The 13,825-nt window shown below is 53.5% G+C and overlaps 4 protein-coding genes across 6 annotated transcripts; 3 read left to right on the forward strand and 1 right to left on the reverse strand.

Moving 5' to 3' along the window:
• Window positions 1-652: 652 nt before the first annotated feature.
• Window positions 653-4,116, forward strand: LOC9655676 (G-type lectin S-receptor-like serine/threonine-protein kinase SD2-5). Of its 2 annotated transcripts, none has more exons than XM_024669075.1 (2): window positions 653-795; window positions 846-4,116. In XM_024669075.1, the coding sequence occupies exon 2, from the start codon at window positions 1,567-1,569 to the stop codon at window positions 4,036-4,038; it is 2,472 nt and encodes an 823-aa protein (XP_024524843.1). In that variant the 5' UTR covers window positions 653-795; window positions 846-1,566; the 3' UTR covers window positions 4,039-4,116. The 2 variants fall into 2 exon arrangements, with proteins under 2 accessions (XP_024524843.1, XP_002964086.2); XM_002964040.2 differs by having other exon boundaries at window positions 878-4,116.
• On the forward strand, window positions 4,104-6,623 carry LOC9655677 (peptidyl-prolyl cis-trans isomerase CYP65). The gene is made up of 11 exons (XM_002964041.2): window positions 4,104-4,302; window positions 4,359-4,421; window positions 4,462-4,565; window positions 4,635-4,726; window positions 4,779-4,868; window positions 4,926-5,001; window positions 5,053-5,656; window positions 5,706-5,994; window positions 6,045-6,149; window positions 6,215-6,458; window positions 6,516-6,623. Exons 1-10 carry the CDS (start codon window positions 4,175-4,177, stop codon window positions 6,392-6,394), a joined length of 1,731 nt encoding a protein of 576 aa, XP_002964087.1. The 5' UTR covers window positions 4,104-4,174; the 3' UTR covers window positions 6,395-6,458; window positions 6,516-6,623.
• LOC9655678 (hydroxyproline O-galactosyltransferase GALT6) lies at window positions 6,557-9,635 on the reverse strand. The gene is made up of 7 exons (XM_002964437.2): window positions 8,243-9,635; window positions 7,919-8,187; window positions 7,565-7,855; window positions 7,362-7,490; window positions 7,129-7,302; window positions 6,970-7,077; window positions 6,557-6,901 (listed from the first exon to the last, which is right to left on the reverse strand). The coding sequence occupies exons 1-7, from the start codon at window positions 9,159-9,161 to the stop codon at window positions 6,695-6,697; spliced, it is 2,097 nt and encodes a 698-aa protein (XP_002964483.1). The 5' UTR covers window positions 9,162-9,635; the 3' UTR covers window positions 6,557-6,694.
• Window positions 9,636-10,465: 830 nt separating this feature from the next.
• On the forward strand, window positions 10,466-12,809 carry LOC9654568 (U4/U6 small nuclear ribonucleoprotein PRP4-like protein). Of its 2 annotated transcripts, XR_002991673.1 has the most exons (5): window positions 10,466-11,175; window positions 11,263-11,917; window positions 11,969-12,050; window positions 12,125-12,418; window positions 12,484-12,809. XR_002991673.1 is itself a non-coding variant. In XM_002964042.2 (4 exons), exons 1-4 carry the CDS (start codon window positions 10,547-10,549, stop codon window positions 12,334-12,336), a joined length of 1,578 nt encoding a protein of 525 aa, XP_002964088.1. In that variant the 5' UTR covers window positions 10,466-10,546; the 3' UTR covers window positions 12,337-12,809. The 2 variants fall into 2 exon arrangements, 1 of the variants encoding a protein (XP_002964088.1); XM_002964042.2 differs by having other exon boundaries at window positions 12,125-12,809.
• The last annotated feature ends 1,016 nt before the right edge of the window (window positions 12,810-13,825 follow it).

A 13,825-nucleotide genomic window follows, 5' to 3' on the forward strand; every position in this document is an offset into this window, starting at 1 on the left:
CGGCGCTGCAGAGCAGGCGATTCGCGGATTGTTTGCATCGGCGGCCGGAGTTCCAAGGTAAATGCGGACTGATAGATCTCCCGTGCGTGACACACTCGCTGTGCTCCAGGAAGAGGCCGCTCGAAAGGCTCTAGAACAGGCTTTAGGTGGGAAGAAGGAGGCGTTTAGTAAATGGGACGAGGAAATCCGGCGGAGAGAGGCTACTTCTCGAGGCTCTGGCGGAGGAAAAGGACGTTGGGGGGGATTCGGCGGTGGTGGAGGCGGCGGTGGCGGAGGTGACCCCGCGAACGAGGGCTCCTGGGAAGAAGCCAAGCAAATTGTCTTCGCTTTCACGGGGTTGATTGGAATCGTAAGTTCATGTTTCGTTCGTCCAGCCATGCATGAACTAACTGATGTCCACTCTTCTCTTTTCTTTGCAGTTTTTCCTCCTCACGAACGGGAAGAAGTCCTTGGTTCTTTTGCTTAATCTTCCCAAATACATGCTCATGGGGGGCAAGAAAAGCGTCGCATTTGTGTTGAATCTACCGCTGCTACTTCGAAGGGCGACGAAGCGAAAGCAACAACAAAGTGGTGCTACTTCTCCTTCTCTAGCTCCCGTGACCAGTGAGCCGCAAAGCGCGAAGTCACGCGTGATCAATAAATGGGGAAGAGATTAGAATCCAGGTCGGTGAGCACACCTTCAGTTTTCCTTTTTTCTTCTTCTGGTCATACTGAAACTTCTCAGAGATTTTGGATGCGAGAGTATTACTACCGTGGAGCCACCCTCTCCCATTCTTCGTGAATTCATGCAAAGAGGTACCTCCTTTTTGTTTTTTTTCTCGAGCCTTCCTTTTCTTCGACTGTAGCTTAACAGCGAGAGCTGGATCGATTTTAACAGGCACAGGGACAAGTTTGTTTTCTTCCCGAGTTTCCACAGGTTGAGATCCCACACCCGATCAAACAGGTGTCTGGAGTGAAGCTCAGCATTGCATCACTGCTTCTATCACATCCGATCGATCGCTCCCGACGCCGTCAAAGCGTCGATGAGAAGAGAAGAAGTCTTTTTTTCTTCTCGACTGACCGGCTCCAACCAAGGAAGGATCAGTCGTTTCGGTTGGTAGGACAGTCACGCCGCTACGGCGTTGTCAAAGACACGGCGACTTTGTTAAATAAGGGGGAGAAGATTCCGGGAAATATGCTCGCAAAGCTTTGTCGTCTGGACATTATTATGTTGCCAGGAAGACAACCGATGATCTGAGAAATTTTGCCAGCGATCCAACGGTCGGGATTGCACGGACCCCTTGACTGACATCAACGGCTGGCTCCAATGCGGGGGCTTTCATTCAATCGCTCGAGCTTGGCGTGATGGCGGTGGTGAGTTGTGTGGAGATTTTGATCCCCTGGAGGAGATAGCGAGGTAGCGCCAGTGCGGCGAGGCGGCGCCCGCATTCTCGGGGTCGAAATATCCGCGTTGAATCGCCGGTGGATCATCGGTCCAGGGGGTGGGCGCGGGGGCCGCTAGGATGCGATTCGTGGCGTAGATCGGGTCAGGGCAAGCAGATCTGGGAGGAATCGAGCGAGAAAAGGATGCTGGAGGGCGCGATTTTTGCGGTAGGATTGGTAATGTGTGCTCTTGGCCTGGGATCGGCGAACTCGCTCTTCAGCGACCATGTCACCAAGCCATTCAGCGCGTCGGATATGCACTGGGTGGACAACCAGGGCCAGTTCATGCAATCCGCGAGTGGGAATTTCATCCTCACATTCTTCTACTCGAGTCGCAATCAGTACTACCTCTCGGTGGTGCTGGGCGCGGCGATCAACCAGATCGTGTGGACTGCCAACAGGAACGTCCCCGTGAGCCAGGCCGATAATCTCATCTTCCAGGACGATGGCAACGTCATCCTCTTTGGGCCGCGCGGCTTGCCGGTCTGGAGCACCGGCACGAATGGAACCGACGCGCAGACTCTCCGGCTGCTCGATAGCGGCAACTTGGTCGTCCAGGACAGCAGGAACAGGACGCTGTGGGAGAGCTTTGCGCATCCCACCGACGTGATTGTGGTCGGGCAGAAGCTCCAGCGCGGGATGAAGCTCACGAGCAAGAGGTCGACGACGGACTTCTCCCAGGGCCCGTATAGTTTGAGCTTGGGTGACCACACATTGGAGCTGGAGATGGATATGGGAGGAGGAGCTCTCGTCCCATACTGGAGGCTGGCCACGGACGTGCGATCCATCTTAAACTTCCAGACGGACCCCGAGTTTGCGAGCGTTTCTCCTGGGCAGCTCGGTCTCTACGACGGTAGCTCCACACTCGTCGCCACGCTACCGTTGCCGAGCCAGACGAACAGCTCCGGCACCATGGTGTTGCTCGTTCTCGGCTCCGATGGAAATCTAAAGTCGAGGGCGTTTACGTCGAGTGGCCAACTTCCCGATGCTTCCGTTTTCTTGGACAACTGCTTGCTGCCAAGTCCTTGCGGGCCGTATGGAGTGTGCTCTTCCAACGGGCAATGCAACTGCCCGGCCTCGCTTCCACTGATAAATCCCAGTAGTCCGACGCAGGGATGCAAAGTGGCGGCTTTGGACCTCTGCAAATCCCCGCAAGACTTTCAGTTTCAAGACCTTGATACGAACTTGTTTTACTTTGCAAACCAGTTTGCTACACCAGCATCCGCGGTCACGCTCCAGGATTGCAAGCGACTTTGCACGGAGAACTGCTCGTGCACGACCGGGTTTTTCAACACGACGTCGGGGTCGTGCTACTTGTCCAACACGGTGAAGCTCGGGAGCTTCGACAGCACAAACGGTGGCTTCCAGACGTTTATAAAAGCTCCCAAGAAACAAGGCAACGATGGGCAGAAGAGCATTCTGATCTACGTGATCGTCGGCTGCAGCCTGGGCTTGATCCTCGCCCTCATCGGTGGGTTCGTGTGGTGGTATAAGCGGAGGCTGAGAGCCGCAAGAGCCGATCCAGACGAGGAGGATGGCTTCTTGGAAGCCATACCCGGACTTCCAGCGCGGTTCACGTACAAGGAGCTGCAAACTGCGACTAATGGATTTAGCAAGAAACTTGGCGGCGGTGGATTCGGTTCTGTCTACGAAGGCACTCTCCCGGACAAGAGCAAGGTGGCGGTGAAGCAACTGGAGAGCATCGGACAGGGAAAGAAAGAGTTTCGAGCGGAAGTCGCGACTATCGGCAGCATTCATCATGTGAACCTCGTCAGGCTCCGTGGATTTTGCTCCGAGGGAACACACAGGCTCCTGGTGTATGAGTTCTTAGCTCGCGGCTCGCTGGATAAGTCTCTCTTCAACGAAAGCAGCAGCCAGTTGCTGAGCGACAGCCCCGTGAATCAACAGCCGCCGGTGGTGCTGGACTGGGACACGAGATACAACATCGCGCTGGGAACCGCGAGAGGGCTGGTTTACTTGCACGAGGACTGCCGCGAGAGGATCATCCATTGCGACATCAAGCCGGAGAACATCCTCCTGGACGAGCACTTCACGGCCAAGGTGTCCGACTTTGGGCTGGCCAAGCTCATGAACCGGGAGCAAAGCCACGTCTTCACGACCATGCGAGGAACTCGGGGCTACCTCGCGCCCGAGTGGCTTCTCAACACCGCCATCTCCGAGAAGAGCGACGTCTACAGCTTCGGCATGGTGCTGCTGGAGATCGTGAGCGGCCGCAAGAACTTTGATCCCAACGAGACGTCGGACAAGTGGTACATCCCGGCCTACGCTTTCAAGCAGGCCGAGGTGGGAGCCTTGGTGGAGTTGCTGGACGCCAGGCTCAAAGGCCACTCAAACGAAGAACAGGTGGTCAAGGCCGTGAAGATCGCGCTGTGGTGCATCCAGGAGGAGATGCATTTGCGGCCCTCGATCGGCAAGGTCGTCCAGATGCTCGAGGGAAACGTTCCAGTGCCGGATCCGCCACTGTCGAGTCAATTGGCAGTGAGGCTTCACGCTCGAATGGCCGACGCTGTGAGCGAGCGAGATGGGTACTCGCTCGGCAGCGAGTTTAACAGCGAGGATCTCCTCTCGGCGAGCTACTTGTCCGGCCCAAGGTGAAGTCCGCGCCGTTGGATCGGCATCTTCCGTTAGTTCGAATGTACACCGTCCGATTAGAATCGAAAGAATATCTCAATCCTGAGCTCTCTCTCAATTTTAGGGTTCTTCGTTCTCCCGCCAGGATAGGGTTTTGAGAATGGGCAAGAAGCAGCACAGCAAGGATCGGCTCTTCATCACACGCACGGAATGGGCGACGGAATGGGGAGGCGCCAAGGACAGGGACGTGCGCCTTCCGTTCAAGCGCCTTCCATACTACTGCTGCGCGTAAGTTTTTCGATTTCATGATTTCTAGCAGGACCTGGGAAAATGTGGTGTTCTAGGCTTACTTTCACGCCATTCTCCGATCCAATGTGTACGAAAGAGGGGCACGTCTTCGAGCTCATGTAAGCTGATTTTTCTTCGTTTTTCCTGACTTTTTTCCAGGCATATCGTGCCTTATGTGCAGAAGCATAAGAAGAATCCTGTCACTGGCACTCCTCTCAGCTTGAAGGATTTGATCAAGCTAGAGTTTCACAAAAACGCAGATGGTGAGCGAGTCATGCTGCTCTTTGATTGGTTTTGAGCGTTGCCTTTTGACTCTAGTTTCTTGTGTGCAGGAGAGTATCACTGTCCTGTCCTTCACAAAGTCTTCACAGAATTCACACACATTGTTGCGATTAAGACGACTGGGAACGTCTTCTCGTACGAGGTTTGCAATCAGCTATAGAAGTAATCTATTGTTTCAATTTGTAGTTCTGTAGGCAATCAAGGAGCTCAATTTGAAGGCCAAAAACTGGAAAGAACTTCTAACTGATGAACCCTTTACCAGGAACGATATAATCACCATTCAGGTAAATAATTGTTTGCGTCATCTTAAATCTGACAAGACATTCTGTTATGACTGAAAGGATCCTAACCAGCTCGAGACAAAAGTTCTGTCAGAGTTCGATCATGTTCAAAAGGAAATTATTGTCGAAAGTGAAGGTATGCGTGTTTCTGTGTCTTTTCAGTTCGTTGCAATATCTTGTGTTGTAGAGATGAGGAAGATGAAAGAAGACCCGGAGTACTACATCAACATGTCCGAAGATACCAAGCGTATGCTGCGAGATCTGGGAACCGAGAAAGCGAAACAAGTGGCAGACGAAGGTGGTGGTGGTGGTAAAGCTCAGACACAGCGTGCTGCCGCTCTTGCGGCTGTGAAATCAGCTAAAGAGATTCCTGAGGACACAACTCCTGCTCCAGCAATGAGCATTGTTGACAAAGCGTCTGCTGCTCTACACGGGAAAACTCACGCCTCCGCCAAAGCGCTGAGTGCAGAGAAGTCCGCTGCTCGTGTTGCTGCTCATGTCGCCGGCGAGCGTGTGCCCGTTAACACGCAGCTGGTGAAGAGCCGGTATTCGTCCGGGGCTGCTTCTCGATCATTAACTTCAACAACGTACGCTCCAGTGACGACGAACGAAGAGGAGTTTGTGAAAGCGGAAAAAAATCCGAAAAAGAAAGGATACGCCAAGCTTCAAACCACGCATGGCGAGCTTAACATCGAGCTGCACTGCGACATGGCACCACGGACGTGCGAGAACTTCCTGACCCTTTGCGAGCGCGGCTACTACGATGGTGTCATATTTCATCGAAACATCAGGTTTGTCCTAGATTTTGGAGATTCCATCTTGACGTTTCTATTCTCTCAGGAATTTCATGATTCAAGGAGGCGATCCCACAGGCACGGGACACGGAGGGAAGTCTATATGGGGAAAGCCTTTCAAAGATGAGTTTCACTCCAAGCTGCAACATTCCGGCAGAGGCATACTAAGCATGGCCAACAGTGGTCCTCACAGTAACGGTTCGCAGTTTTTTATTCTCTACAAGTCGGCACCACATTTGAATCGCAAGCACACGGTGTTTGGCAACGTGGTGGGAGGCATCGAAGCTTTGTCTATTATGGATAAAGTTCCTGTAGACGATGAGGATCGTCCTTTGGTAAGCTCTTGTCCTTTCCCGTGTCTCTGCCTTATACTTTACTCATGCAGGAAGAAATCAAAATCCTGAAGGCTTCGGTTTACGTGAACCCGTACACAGAACCAGAGGAACCAGAAGAACAAAAACACAAAGCCGAAGAAACAGAGACGGAGAACGTGAGTCCCACACTTTTTTATTCTCTAAATGTATTTGAGCTCATGAGGAAGCACTGTTTTCCCAGGACAAGGTCGGATCATGGTACAGCAATCCACCTGTATCGACTGGCGGCGGAGTTGCCAAATACCTTAAATCAAGCGGGAAGCTAGCTTCGTCTCTACATGCTGACAGCGAAGAGCTGCCAAGGAAAAAGATCACTGCTGACTCTGGCGGAGTTGCATTTAAAGACTTCTCCGGATGGTGATATCAAACGCTCGTGACTAGAGCTTTGATTCATCCATCTTCGTCTAAATCGAGACTGGAAAGGAGTAAGTCTTCCCATTTCTAAAGCTGAGCATTCATATCTCCTACATTATGACTTCCAGGTTTCTCGTAGATTTGAGCGGCGAGGACCTCGCTCGGTATGTCTGTAAAACTTTTCTGTATTGACAGTATATTATTCTCTCCCTCTTGCAAAATTATCTCCTCTAAAACGGTCCCTCTACGAGACAGATATGCCTGTAAAAGCTCTGTGCGCGTTCTCTACGGTTGAATGCTTCCAAGGTTATCTCATGTTACAGCACTGAGCATCGCCTTTTTGCAGCTTGTCCCACATACACAACATCTGGCGCGGCGATTGATAATGTGCCGTGTAGTAATCTTCGACGCAACCCCATTGACAAAACTTGAGATTGTGGACGTAGTGAACCGCCTGTGCGAGATTGAACTGGACGACCCACATTCCCATGCTCACGTCTTCCATCTTGAACAGCTGAAAGAGGAGAAGGGCATATATAAAGTAAGCAATCTCCTCGTACTACGAGATCAAAGTTTCCTTACTCTCAGTGTGTGGTTGTTTTGCTGTTGTAAGATGAACTCGGCGATGTCCGACGAGATGACGTACCCCGGGCCATTAGCGTAAGGAGGATACTCTTCCTCGGGCCACTCCTGCGAACTCTCTCGATAAGCAACGACAAAGAGGAAGAAACAAAGATTTACCTCGTAAGTTACAGCCCATTTGCCTTCTCTCAATGGTCTGTGAAATTGGTTGATGTTACCCATGTAGAGTCCGGGGGCCTTCTTAGTGTTCTTCAACAAGTTGGCAATCGTTTCCACCCTCACAAAGGTATCATCGTCAGTTTTCATTACGTTCTTTGCTGATACGTTCCTAATCTGTGCCACACAGCAAAGATGAACGTGAGTTTTCCTATAGACTCAACGAAGAAGCTCACCGCATATTCACAAATCGCGACAGTCTTGAGAACAACGAGATCGTAGTGATCAATGAAAGGCAACATCACCATATCGCCAAAATATTCTGCTTCCTCTCTCACTTGTAAGTTGATCTCAAGGTCAGAATGCTGCAACAACATAGTCGCTCCACGGATCAGAAACAAAACTTCCAACAGATAAGACAAGACAAGCAGCTGCTTACCAGTGCGACGAAAAATCTCGCGACCACCAGCGATGATCGAATAGACGTCGATTGCATCCACGTCTTCCGGACGGCCATTCTCTCCGCAAAGTGGTTGCTTGCCGAGAGGATTCCTATGAAGAGATGGACGGATCCACCCGGTAGAGGAGGAGCCTTATATTGCTCCGACTCTTCCAGCGGGAGATCCGACGAAACCACCGAGTGTGACGATGGTAAGCCCGTCGCAACAACGGAGCGAACCTCAACATCGCCGCCAATGGCAAAACCAGTGGCTTCCTCGAGGATGAATCCCTGCAAAAAAGAGGAGCTTGTAAGTTTCCCAGTCAAGAAAAAAGACATTTTTCTCGAACTTACAGTCCGGTATGGAAAAGAAGTGATGTGCCTGCCATCGACACTAACGTGGTACCCCTCCCATCCAGCCCGAATCGTCAAGACGAACAGCCTCTCCTCGGCAAACGGGTACCGCCAGTCCAATCCTCCCTTCTCGGGCTCTGGTATCCAAGTGTTGAGCCAAGTGTTCGCGTTCTTCCCGGGAATTCGCGTAGCAGCGTTACTACTGCTGCCCTTGCTGCTACTCCCTTCCTCCTCTCTCAGCCAGTTCTCGCATCTCGGCAATCCATCCACTGCGAAGAACAGCGTAAGAAACCAACCTTTCGCGAAAGCTTTGCCATGACTTACCAGCTTCTTCATCCGGAGAGAGCCATCCCTCGCAGCGGAGCGCGGCGCCCCACTGCCCGCGGTAGCAAGTGTTCATCTCGATCACGGGGTTGCCGCTCCAGTCGCCCCGGAGCCGCGGATTTACGTGGAGAATTCGCGGCGGGTCCTCCCCGTTCACCAGCTTGAGCCCGCGGAGCTCCACCATGAACTGCGACACCATCACGTCGCTCTGGCCGTCGGGCAGCATCCTTATGTGTGGCGAGTTCTCGGGGTGGGCTTTGAGAGGCCGCGCGACGAGCGTGACCGAGGAGCCCGACGCCAGGCCGCACGGTATGACCGCGACGTTGGCGGTACCGCGCAGCTCGTCGCCGGAGACGATCACCACCTGGGGGCACTGCGAGTTCTTGCGCGGCGGCGACGAGGCCAGCGTGGTGAGGTTGCTGCTGTGCTGCTTTGCCGCCGCCGGCGAGGCGGCGAAGTTGGACTCGACGAGCTGCCACATCTTGGCGCCGGCGACGCGGGCGGCGCGGGCGGCGTGGAGCAGCGCGGTAGCCGAGGACGCGGGTGGTGGCGAGCTTCGTTCCTCCTCTCCTCCTTCCACTGGACGTGGCTTGGGCAATCCCTGTTCTTCCTGGGGATGGTTCTTACTGCTCGAGGACGGGCCAGAGCTCGAGGATCCATGGTGTTGCGGGGAGCGTGTAGACGAGAGATCTTCTTTAGCTCCATCTATGAGAGCTCGGCGAGGCTTGGCTGGGATCTCTTCCCTGAGCTCCTGCTGCGTCGACGCACCGACCGCCTTGAGCTGCGCCCTGGGCTGGAACAGATTTGGGGCTTCCAGCGTCATGGCGATCAGGCACAGCCCCACCACGCCCAGCATCACGCGGATGATCCGAAGCCGGCTCCACGGCGCTACCTCCCATCTCGATGGACTTTTCCTCATCCTATCCTCCCTGGATCCTCGCCGGAGAGGGGAAGAAGAGCAAGAAAGAGAAAGCGAGAGAGAGAGAGAGATAGAGAGAGACCAAAAGCGACTGTGGTGGCTCAATCTAGCTCCTCCCAAGATGCTGGAAGCTCTCTCCCAGCCCAGAAATCTCTGCCCGTGACCGCCTCTTACACATCGCACTGCCAAATCCGATCCGGCCGCTCGAGTCAAAGCGCCTCCTTCCCTTACCCTCCTTGCCTACCACTGCCGCTGCTCTAGCGCTACCGCCATAGCAAGGGCCTGGATCCCCGCATCGTCGTCACCGCCACCGCGGCCTTGACGCCGTGTGATCCCACCGAGGGCGACGGCGCCGCGCGTCCGCTCGCGCCGGATGAATCCAAATCCCGGAATCCCCCACCATTTTAATTCTCCGGATTCCAAATTAGCGCCCCAGCGCCTATCCCGATCGATCGCTCCCACCTCGCGAATAGAAAGAACCCTATTTTTTTCTTCTCCCGCAGGCAGCGCAGCAGCTTATTTTCGGGAGGAGACTGTACGGCTGGCTCGCGACATCGCCGTCCGTACGCGGTGTTTCCGTTGGCCGTGTCAGACCGTCGACCTGGCAGCCACGTCGCGCCACGCCGGCGCGGTGGGGCGCCACGTCGGCCCATAACGGCTTTTGGCCCAGCCCTAGATTCTGTCCTGATAACTTTGTGTGAGACACATATACATGTCGTCGTCATGTCCCACCCCACGCCATTTTCTTTGAGCGCAAAGAATGCCTGGGTTAGAATTAGGTCTGACAAAAGGTGGTGGGGGGTGGCGGGCAGAATATATGTGGTGGGCAACACACGGAAAGAAGGCATATTTTGGAGGGCGGCTCTGGGTAGAATCATAGGATTTTTACCCTTAAGACAATCATCCCTGGTATGATTTGCATCCAACCATGTATTTGATATCCGTTCTTGTTCTTTTCTTTGTTGTTGTTTAACCAAGAAGATTGGGCGGATTTGTCCGGCTGGCATTCAAGGCACGCATCTTTCTTTAGCGAAATTGGTGGACACTTCGCTCTCGCGAATAGAAAATCTTCTACCGAAGGACAAACATATGTCCATTTAGTTTGAAGAAGCGATTTATACGGTTGGTGTTGATGTTATTGTCTTGCTCTTGCTGGTGGGCATAGCCATAGCCTAGGGTGGTGGGACTTTATAACCAAACCCCTGCATTTCTCGTTACCAAGAAAGATCCACTCCACCAGATATTTGGAAACGCCAGGACTCGAACCCCAGGCACAAATAAAGAAATCACATCTTAGGGTTTAGGGCTTGGAGCTTCAAGAATGAATGGGATGGCGATGGCGCTAGAGAGGTGAGCGGCATTCTAGTCGATAGGTCTCCACTGCCATGGCCGCGGAGGTCGCCAAGACCGTGGCGCTCGCGGACATCCCGACGCTCCACTCGGATGGCGCTGCCGCGGTAGCCAAGAAGGATGAGTATGAGGTGTCCGAGGCGAGCAAGGTCGCGCGGGAGAAGCATGAGAAGGACATGGAGAGGATCTTGCTCCAGCGGCGGGCGGCTGCGCTGGCGGTCCCGACCAGCGATGCCGCCGTGAAGGAGAAGCTGCGGCAGATGGGCCAGCCGGTGACGCTGTTTGGGGAGCGCGAGATGGAGCGCCGGGACCGGCTGCGCTACCTCATGGCCGATGAGGGTGGTGATCGGCTCCCCCAGAAGCAGGAGGCCAAGGAGGAGTCCGTCAAGATCTCGGCTGTCCAGAAGAGCACCTTCTACACCGAGGGCACTGCGGACTTGCTGCGAGCGAGGATGGAGATCCTCCACTTCTCCGTTCCTCGCGCCGCCGACAGGATTGCTCGAGCGAAGCGGAAGAGGGAGAATCCGGACGAGGACGAGGAGCAGGAGATCAAGTCGGTGCTCAAATCCGTCGCCAACTTCTCGCTGGATTGCAGTGAGATTGGCGACGACAGGCCCTTGACGGGATGCGCATTCTCGCCAGACTCGGCGCTTCTCGCTACGTGGTACGTGAAAGTTTTTGTTTTCAGCAGAGCTAGTTTTCAGTATGTTCTTTGTCATTCATCTTTTGTTTGTTTGTTTGTGTATCGCAGTGGCTGGACTGGTGTCGCAAAGATCTGGAGCGTGCCCGACGTGAAAAAAGTGGGAGCGCTCAAAGGCCATCACACGGAGAGGTTAACGGACGTCGTCTTCTCTCCCGATGGACAGAACATAGCGACAGCATCTGCGGATCGGACAGCCATGGTCTGGGACCTTCAAGGAAACATGAAGATGGCTTTCAAGGGCCACTTGACGCGCCTGGCGAGGATCGCGTTCCATCCATCGGGAGCCTACATTGGAACGACCAGCTTCGACAAAACTTGGAGGCTCTGGGATGTGAACACCGGAGCGGAGGTGCTGCTGCAAGAGGGCCACAGCCGGGGCCTGTACGGAATCGCTTTCCAGTGCGATGGCTCGCTGGTGGCTTCCTGCGGCATGGATGCCTTGACCCGTGTGTGGGATCTTCGTACCGGACGGAGTATCATGGCTCTGGAGGGTCATGTGAAGCCGGTGCTGGGTGTGGATTTCTCGAAGAACGGCTACCACTTAGCAACCGGAGGAGAGGATCATACGTGCAAGATCTGGGACTTGAGGAGGAAGGCAATGCTCTACACCATTCCGGCTCACTCCTCCCTGATTTCCCAGGTGAAGTACGAGCGCGAAGATGGATACTATCTCATGACAGCTTCTTTTGACAACACGGCCAAGGTTCGTACAAAGCTGCTTTTGCACGTCTTACGTGTGAGTTCCTTCTTGCAGGCATGGTCGGGACGCGATTTCAAGCCCGTGAAGACGCTATCGGGACACGAAGGGAAGCTCACAGGCGTTGATGTAACTTCTGGTATTTGTTTTTCCCTGCTCTTTTATTGGTACGCTTCAGAGATCAGGAATTGACGTGACTGCTTGTTTTCGCAGACAACCAGTACGTTGTTACAGTGGCTCACGACAGGACAATCAAGCTGTGGTCGCAGAAGAACAGCCCAGCGGATGACAAAGAAGATGAAGAAATGCCTGACGTGGGAGAGGGAGAGCAGCAGCAGCATGAGACACAAGAACTCGCAGAAATGGAATCAGAAAAGGAAGAACAAGAAGATGACGAAGGAGAAATGGAGCCTCCTGTTCAATAGCATCCGTCGTCATGAGATTCGCGGCTCCAGGAGGTGGCGATGGAGACAAGCTAACAAATGGACGCAAGTACTCCCAGGCAATGTGTGTTCTTTCTTTTCCTTCCGAGCTGCTGACCAGGTACTTTACGTTTCGTTCGTCCTCGCCAGATAACTTGGAAGTGATGGAGCAGATCAAGACGAAGCTAGTCTTTGGTTATCCAGCTTACTTACTTTCTCTCCCACGGCGTCGTGGATGAGGAGGGTGTCAGTGGAGGTGGCTGTGATCGCGTCCCCACTCGAAATATCCCATCTCCTGGCTCAGCAGCGATTGCAAGTAGTTACTCTTGATGCCAGAAAGGGAGTGCTTAGAAATGGTACCCGGTGCGGCAGTCACAACAATCCCACGCCGAACGCAAGAAGAGGCAGCCATTCTTATTTTCACAGAAAATATCCATCTATAAGCATTACCATGGCTTGACTCGCCATAAGCGTCATTAATCTTCCCAAACTGGAGGATGATAATCAGCGCCAGCAACTAGCAACAACATATCCGTGGACGCAAAACCAAGCAGCGGCTTGGCTGCGCATCTCGTTATTTATCTCTGGCGAGTCGACATTGTTGGCATTTGGATCGCGGCTACATAAAACAAGCACCAGCGCCCTTATTCCCTAAGCGTGCGTTGCTTGTACGAGCTTCTAGTGGGAGCCAAACAACTTTACCTTTCATAATCGCTTCCGCTTTTCGGACCTCCAATCACAAAAAACCTGCATGCATTCCTCTCCATCAATAAAAAAAAAAGGGTGGTGCCACCTCTGGATGTAAACCAGCGCCTATCATAACTCCTTCATGGCAACAATGGGATTTGTCTCATTTGACCTTTTGGAATATCTACTAAATCCCCTTCCAAAAATATTTGATTAGGGTTTAAGAGGGTGTTTCGCCCATGGAGATGCCAGCGTGGATCTCCCTCTGCTACGAGGGCACGTACTACGTTCTCTACAAACCGTGGGGGCAGCTCGAGTTCGTCGGCGAGCGACTCGTAGCGCTGCTCGCGGATCATCCGGACCCGAAAGAATGGAGGCGCCTGCTCGAAAACGCCGTCTTCATCCAGGTGATCGCACCGTGGTGATCAAGGCTCAAGCTTTGATCTTTTTTTCTTCCCTCCGCCTAACTCGTGTGTGTGCTCGACAGTGCCAAGATCGAGAGAGAAGCGAGCATCAACCCTCGGACGCGATCATCGACGCAGTCCGCGACTACATGCTTGCTGACGCCCGGCGTGAACGAGAATACCTGGAAGATATGGGGCAATTCTACATTATGAGCAGGAGTGCTGCTCTGAAAGCGAGGATGGCGATCCTCGAGGACCCTGTCCGGTTCCGGGACTTCATCCGGAACGAGGCCGAGAATTTAATGGGAGGAAGAAACGAGTGGGCGTTCCTGTGCCTGAACATCGAGTCCCACGAGCGACTCTGGTTTCGCTTGCTCGAGCTCGGCGTGTTAGTGTCGAAT

Source organism: Selaginella moellendorffii, unplaced genomic scaffold (genome assembly GCF_000143415.4).
Source record: "Selaginella moellendorffii unplaced genomic scaffold, v1.0 SELMOscaffold_4, whole genome shotgun sequence".
In the NCBI taxonomy this organism is placed as follows: Eukaryota; Viridiplantae; Streptophyta; class Lycopodiopsida; order Selaginellales; family Selaginellaceae; genus Selaginella; species Selaginella moellendorffii.